Source organism: Quercus robur, chromosome 2 (genome assembly GCF_932294415.1).
Source record: "Quercus robur chromosome 2, dhQueRobu3.1, whole genome shotgun sequence".
NCBI lineage: Eukaryota > Viridiplantae > Streptophyta > Magnoliopsida > Fagales > Fagaceae > Quercus > Quercus robur.
Genome location: NC_065535.1, coordinates 59,625,840 through 59,633,896, shown reverse-complemented (window position 1 = coordinate 59,633,896; position 8,057 = coordinate 59,625,840). Strand labels below are relative to the sequence as shown.

At 33.6% G+C, this 8,057-nt stretch overlaps 1 protein-coding gene across 1 annotated transcript; it reads left to right on the top strand.

Annotated features, from left to right (window-relative positions):
- Positions 1-2,250: 2,250 nt before the first annotated feature.
- LOC126714273 (putative pentatricopeptide repeat-containing protein At1g12700, mitochondrial) lies at positions 2,251-7,828 on the top strand. Its single transcript, XM_050414343.1, has 4 exons — positions 2,251-4,355; positions 6,987-7,024; positions 7,388-7,522; positions 7,624-7,828. Exon 1 carries the CDS (start codon positions 2,702-2,704, stop codon positions 4,283-4,285), a length of 1,584 nt encoding a protein of 527 aa, XP_050270300.1. The 5' UTR covers positions 2,251-2,701; the 3' UTR covers positions 4,286-4,355; positions 6,987-7,024; positions 7,388-7,522; positions 7,624-7,828.
- The last annotated feature ends 229 nt before the right edge of the window (positions 7,829-8,057 follow it).

The window sequence follows — 8,057 nt, the reverse complement described above, 5'->3', positions numbered from 1 at the left end:
AGTCATGTATTGTAGGTAACCACATTTTAAGATATTATGATACCCATTCATTCCATTCAATCACTACCCATTTCATACCCAAAATAATGATGAATAAAGTCAAAAATAATTATAACACACAAAATGGGCAAATAAATACTCAAAAAATTAACACTAACAAAACAAACTTCTATAACACACAATATAAGTAAATTAACTTATTATGTCAACTATGTACAAAATAATTAGTCAAACTCTTTAACCCACACCCATAAACAACTAATACCCAACTACAATGACAATCAAATTATGCAAACCCTTACCTGAGATATCAATTTGTTGAGAGGGAAGAGCAGTGAGAGAGGCAGTGTGATGAGTGAGAGTGAGAGGCAATGTGGTGTAGGAGTTATGGGTGAGTGAGAGTTGAGGGTAAGAGTTAGTGAGGCTGAGAGACTCAGTGAGGATACTCTGTTTTTGGGTGAGAAGGCTGTGTAGAATGTTAGATAAGTGTGTTATACGGGTTGAGTGTTCTGTTTTAATAATTTTCCCCAGTAGAACTCGAGTCTATAAGACTCGAGTTACTTGCATTTTTACCCCACGAGCATAAAGTGCTGTAGCTGTAGTGGGTAATTTAATTTTAGGATCTCGAGTCTTTAAGACTCGAGATCCTTGTATTTTTATTTAATTTATTTAGTACACAAAATAAATTAAATAAATTTGGTTAAATAAAATTTGTTTAAAAACTCAAGGATCTCGAGTCTTTAAGACTCGAGATCCTTGTATTTTTATTTAATAAATAAATTAAATAAAATTCGGTTAAATAAAATTTGTTTAAAAATTCAAAGATCTCGAGTCTATAAGACTCGATATCCTTGTATTTTTATTTAATTTATTTCGTACACAAAATAAATTAAATAAAATTTGGTTAAATAAAAGTCGGAATAAAATTCAAGGATCTCGAGTCTCAAAGACTCGAGATCCAGGTGGCAACATTGTCCACGTCAGTTGGAATAAAATAACGGAAAGCGAGTATTTGAAGGTCGAGTTTTTAAAGTGGATCTCGATTTTTTGAAACTCGAGATGCTATTTTGCAAAATTGTTTCAAACGTTGTCTAACTTACAAAATAGAAAGGCTGAAGGAGGTTATTTCGCTCAAAACCTCCAGAATCTAGAAACTGTGTGAATGAAATTGGTACAGAGTGGTCTTTCTTTTTTCTTTTTTTTTGAGGAACAGAGTGGTCTATCTTAAACTCTAGCTGTCTGTCTTAAATGGTAGTATCAACTATCATCCACGAGAGAAAAGCCATATTGCTAATTGTAGATTGCAGTTATAATAATTAGGAGGCACTTATGCAGAAGCACCCCATTTTTATGCATTTGACTTGACTTCACTTGACAAAATGAACATATAGATAACAAATAAGTACTTACAAATAAGCATTTTGATGAGTTAAAATGCATTTTTTTTAATAACCAAAAGAGAATGCTCTTTTACAAGTTACAAGCTCCTTTTTGTTCCTCTGGATAAAAAATTTAGAAGGGCATCATATTCAAGTCTTTATAAATGTTGTTACTAGTTACTACATGACTGGTCTTTAGTATAGTTAAAAGACTTTACTTAATGGTGCCCATGTGCACTTATTAGTCATTGGCTGTTACACATGTTTCAGATGGTTCTCACTAAAATTGAAAAGTAGCAAAAACTAATAAGTACTAAAAAAGTTGCTTGACTTCCTAAAAAATGCTAAACACTATTGTTCTAAAAGTGTCTATTTGGAAATAATTTATTTAATTATTTATTAAAAATATTTTGCTGAAAATGTGTTAAAGTATACTTGTCCCTTGAAAATTTTTTAAAAAGGAAGAAAAAATGTGGTTTTAAAAAGTTTTACTTAAAAAATAAAAACTAAGCAAATCAACATAAAAAAAAGTGCACAAAAACACCCATTTAATAGAATCCATAATTAATTTTTTTTCCCCCAAGGAGAAAGGTTTAATAATTATATTTTAATTCTTAAAAAAAAAAAAAAAACAGAAGGGTAAACTTTTTTTTTTTTTTTGAAACAACAGAAGAGTAACCTAGCTACATTATTGTTATAATTAGAATCAGAATCTAGGTTTTTTTTTTTTTTTTTTTTTTTGAGAAAGTAATCAAAACCTAGGTTTGAAACTTTAAATATTAAAAAAAAAAAAAAAAAAAAAAAATCAGAAACACTAGCTACATTTATTTATTTAATGAACTACATATGTCAAGGAGGACGGCGAGAAAAGGACAGAGACAGTGGCTGTCTACTTGGCTCCACTGTCTCCCTCTCTCACTCTCTCTCTCAAACTCAGCGCTTCGGTCTCACATCTAGCACCGAAAACCCGACCCGAATTGTTATCTGGATCCGACGAGGAATACCAGATTTTTGCTGCTGCTGCTTCTCTTTGTTCAGGAAATGCGTACGGCTTCAGTTAAATCAAGAAACCTTATTGCTTTTGTATTCAATCCTTTCATTGTTAGACTAATAACGCTTCCTTTTCAACTTCATGCTTCTTCTTCTTGCTGTTGTTATTCTACTCTTACTACTACTACTACTGTTACAAGTAGTGGCAAAGAAAACTTGAAAACCCCTAATCAGAATCCGAATCGCAAACAATTCTTGAAATCTGTGAGACATGAGTGCAAATCTCGGAGCTTGAGGAATGTTGTTCATGGCTTAGAGACCTGTTTGATAAAATGCTTCACTTACGCCCTTTGCCTTTCATTGACGATTTTAATCACATGTTGGGTGCCATTGCAAGAATGAAGCATTACTCTGTTGTGCTTACTCTAATTAAACGAATGGAGTCATTGGGTATCGCTGCCGATGTTTATACTCTGAATACTTTGATTAATTGCTTCTATCAATTGAACCGTGTTGATTTCGGGTTCTTTGTCTTAGCAACGATTTTGAAACTTGGCTGTCAACCAGACAATATAACTCTAAACTCTCTTCTCAAGGGGTTCTGTCTTCAAGGTAACATTGCTGGAGCTGTGAGGTTGGTGGAAGAAATGGAGAAGAAAGGGTATGAGCGTGATGCGATTACTTGTGGAGCCATACTAAATGGTCTTTGTAAGATTGGTAAGACTGATATGGCTATTGGGTTGCTTAGGAAGATAGAAAAAAGGTATTTTGAACCTAATGTGGTGTTCTATAACACAATTATTGACAGTTTATGTAAGGTTAGATTGGTAAACGAGGCTTTGAACTTTTTATCTGAAATGATTGGTAAAGGCATTCGGCCAGATATTGTCACTTACACGTGCTTAATTCAAGGTCTATGCAGTTTTGGTCGATGGAAAGAGGCTACTGTTTTGTTGAATGAGATGGCACAAAGGAAGGTCGTGCCAGATGTGCAAACTTTTAACATATCGGTGGACACACTTTGCAAAGAGGGGATGCTGATAGAGGCGAAAGAAGTTTTTGATGGGATGATTCATAGAGGAATTGAGCGTAACACAGTCACTTACAATTCTTTGATTGTTGGTTACTGTTTGCAAAACAAAATGGATGATGAAATTAAAGCCTTTAATATGATGCTTGAGAGGGATTGTTCACCTGATTTGTTTAGTTATAACATATTGATCAATGGATATTGCAAAAATAAAAGAATTGATGAGGCAATGCATTTTTTTCATGAAATGTCCAACAAGGGATTGGTTTCTGATTTTGTGACTTATAACACTCTTATAGGTGGTCTTTGTCGAGTGGAGGGACCTCAAGCTGCACTAAAGCTATTACATAAGATGCGGGCTTGTGGCCAACATCCAAACCCCCAAACCTATGCCATCTTGTTAGATGGTTTATTTAAGAACAAATATTTTGCTGAAGCAATTGCATTGTTTAAAGAGATGGAAGAGAAAAATATGGACCGCAATATTGTGATTTACAGCATCTTAATTGATTGTATGTGCAATGTTGGGGAAGTTATGACTGCAAGAGAGCTCTTTTATAGTCTTGCCACCAAAGGGTTGCAACTCGATGTTTGGACTTACAGTATAATGATCAAGGGGCTTTGCAAAGAGGGGCTTATAAATGAAGCAAGTGAGCTGCTTGATAAAATGGAAGGGAATGGTTGTTCACCTCATGATTGCACATTTAACACAATCATCCAAGGTTTATTGCAACATAATGAGACGTCAAGGGCAATGAAATATCTCCACATAATGGTTGAGAAGGGTTTCTCCGCAAGTGCAACCATTGCAACCGTGTTTATTAATTTGTTGTCATCTAATCAAGCAGATAACAACATTCAAGAATTGCTTAAGAAGTCTACATGAAGGCTTTTAAGTTTTAAGTTGCTCAAAGTCAAGAACAACTTTCATATTTTAACCCATCACAAGTCAATCTGTAAGTCATATATATATATGCCTTTTGAATTTGATTCTTTTTACATGATTATATTTCTTTTAAAATTTATGCACAGGCTTGTTTGCTGCTTTAACCGTTTGATCTTACTTTGCAATTTCTTTGTGCGTTAATCTTGCTGCCTTGAACCTATTTTCATAAATATTTATTTCAAAATTTAAAAGATGTGAAGTTACTGTTACATATTGCTTTCATAAGATTTGGCATTTTCATGAATACTTATTTCAAATTTTGACTTAGTGAATTTATTGTAAGATAGACACTATTATTATGTATTTATTTATTATGATTATTTATGATTGTTAGCTATAGCATATTGATCAATGGACATTGCAAAAATAAAAGAATTGATGATGCAATGTGTCTCTTTTGTTAAATGTCCAACAAGGGTGTGACTTCTAGTGTTATGACTTACAACACTCTTATAGGTGGATTTGACTGAGTGGCGACCCCAGGTTGCGCTAGATCTATTCCATAATATGTGAGCTTGTGGCCAACATCCTAATCCCCCGACCTATCATGTCTTGTTAGATAGTTCATTTAAGAACAAACATTTTGCTGAATCAATGGCATTGTTTCAAGAGTTGAAAGATACCAAGTTGGACCCCGATATCGCGATTTACAACATCTTGATTACGGGTTTGTGTAACAATGGAAAACTTTCAATTGCAAGAGAACTCTTTTATAGTCTTGCTAGCAAAGGGTTGCAACCTAATGTTCCAACTTACAATATTATGATCAAAGGGCTTTACAAAGAGGGACTAATAGATGAAGCGGGTGAACTACTTGAGAAAATGGATGGGAATGGTTTGCACATATAACACAAGTATCTCAGGGTTACTGCAACATAAGGTTACCACAACATAATGAGACATCAAAGGATATGGAACTTGTTATGATAATGGTTAACAAGCACTTATCAGCTAGGAAGTACGGACACGACATTTAGGGTGTTGTATTTGTGTCGTACTCGTGTCATATCGGCTGTTTCATATTATAATTTTTCAAAAATTGGTCGTGTGTCCGTACCGGTACCTGTGTTCGTGCTTCCTAGCTTATCAGTGAATTTGGCCACTACAACAATATTAGTTGACTTGTTATTTGCAAATCCATCATATATAGCACTTCAAGAGTTAATTCAATAGCAATGAAGGATTTTAGTTTAAAAATTAAAAAAATAAAAAACTTAAAGTGGTGGTGATGGATTGGTGTTGTATGTGCAATGAGGAGACAACTAACCACTTACTCCTACTCTGCTCAGAATCTCAAGAGTTGTTAGTGCATTCGCTATTTGAGGTTCATTGGGTCATGCTGCGTAGTGTTGTGGAACTTTTGGCAAGTTAGTCAAACAAGTTCAACAGACTCAGATCTAAGGTGCTTTGGAGAATGATCACTCATTGTCTTATGTGGGTCATTTGGAGGGAAAGGAATACACGTACCTTTGACGGGAATGAAAGATCAATTCATGAGTTGAAGCTTCTCTTTTTTCAAACTTTGTTTGATTGGGCAAATGCTACGGGTGTTTTTACTTTTATTTCTTTTCTTGATATGCTTGATTTTTGTACTTTCATTTTTACTTAGTTTTTTCCCTTGTAGCTTCTAGCACACGGCCCGTGTTTTTTTTTTTCTCTGCTTTTTTGAATGAATTTTATTACTTATCAAAAAAAGGCTTTTAGTTTTTTAACATCAAGAACAACTTTCAAAATCTAACAGCTAGTCATACAATGAGTATGTGTATTTATTGGAAGTTGATATTTAATTTTTATAAAGTGATGTTTCTTTACATGCCATTCGAGATTTTTTCTATAAAAAAAATTCTATTTTGTTATTGTTCACATCCTTCTATTTTTAATGAACTTTTCTTTTCAAAAGTTTGACTCCTGAAAATTCAAAGTATTGTTTTTTATGGGATGTACGTTCAATGTTATGGACAGCAATATAGGTATAATGCTCAAGCACATTATAACACTGCCTATTATATCGTGCAGCAAGTGCTTTAAGCTTTGTGGATCTATATGTACAGTGAACTGTGAAAACAATTTTTATTTGTGTAGCTTGGTTTGTTTATCAACTCAAGGTGGTAGTTGATAATGACCTGCTTCTTCTTGCAATGTCTAAGAGAGAGCCAACTTAGGTTGCAGTGCAATACAAATAATTTCACAATTTAATCATTTCGACATTTGCTGTTTTGAGTAACAAAATAACAAGTTTGAAAATCAAAGTAGAAGAATATGTGTTATACTCCAAACTTGTGATTTTTTTTTTGTTAGTTATCTACTAACATTTCATTGACTTCTCAAATTCTGACAATGCTTCTAATATGCATGCACCTGTTTTCCCTATTAACTATTCATCTAGCTCATAATTTACTATGGATTGAATATGAAAACCATCAGATGCCTCTAACTGTCTGGTTGCTTTGCATTATTGTGGTTAACATCCTATGTAAACCACCCCCTTCCCCCCCCCCCCCCCTTTTTTTTCCTTCCTGTTCTTCTTTGCTTGACTTCCCAATTCAATTCAGTTCACCATTATGACTCTCTTCCCTCTTCAAAGTTATATTACTTTCTTCTCAATATTTATTAGTTTGATAATTGATGCATGCCTGTGCAGATATTGAAGAACACAAACATTGAAAAATGGTCAGGCAGGTCAGCTATATGCTTTTTCTTCCACCATAAATTTTTAGTTTAGCTTTGACTTATTTGGACTTGATTTGAAAATTGACCTTCAAACATTTTTTAGTTTGGTTTTGACATGAAAACATATTCTGGATGAAGTTTTTATAAACAGCCTGCCTTTAATTGTACGTGGCTCTATTTACAAGAAACCCACTCTTTGGATTTGGCTGCCATTATGGAATATGTTGTAGACAAGTTAATCTATGAATTTCCAATTTGCTTCCACTTTGCATGCAGAGCTGTCAGTTTGATTAAAGTGTCCTTTTTTTTATATATATAAATGGGTATGCATTAACATTTTGTATTAAAAAATTTCCCTATATTTGTGTTCAGGTAAAATTTTAGTATCTGGAGACTCTATGCTACATTGCCCAACCTATCATTGTCAAATTCTGTGTGTTAAGTAATAGGGTCTTGCTTTAGATTGAGAAGGAAGATGGAAGCCTTTCTCCTTATACATTTACTTCAGTTAAATCTTCTTCTTTTCTTTCCTTCTTCCATTTTGTATTTATATATATTTTTTTCTGTTGATAAATTGGAACTTGAATAAATCTCATTTTATTTCACAGGCTTCAACAAAATCACTTGCAAAAAAGTTATGGGCCAAATAGAAATTTATTAAGCAGTTTGGAGGTGGTAGGCAGTATGTAAAGGCTATGGAAAATTAGAGAAGCTCTGCCGTAGAGTGGTTTCATGTGTTAGCTTAGTGGTCATTGTTGTAAGAGACTCCATGGTGGTGCTGGTAAATGCTTGACTCCCTTATCATTCCTTGATGTGAATTTGATAAATAAAATTTTGTTTGTTTTCCCAATCTTTGATTGAGTCATTAATTGATAGTGTTTTGCTTTTATTAATATTGATGTGACATGCACTAAATATATACAACAACAACAACAACAATAACAACTAAGCCTTAGTCCAAATACTTTGGGATCGTTTATGGATCCTCAACAGATTATTTATCAGACTTGGAACATCAGTAGTATGATTTAAATATGACCCA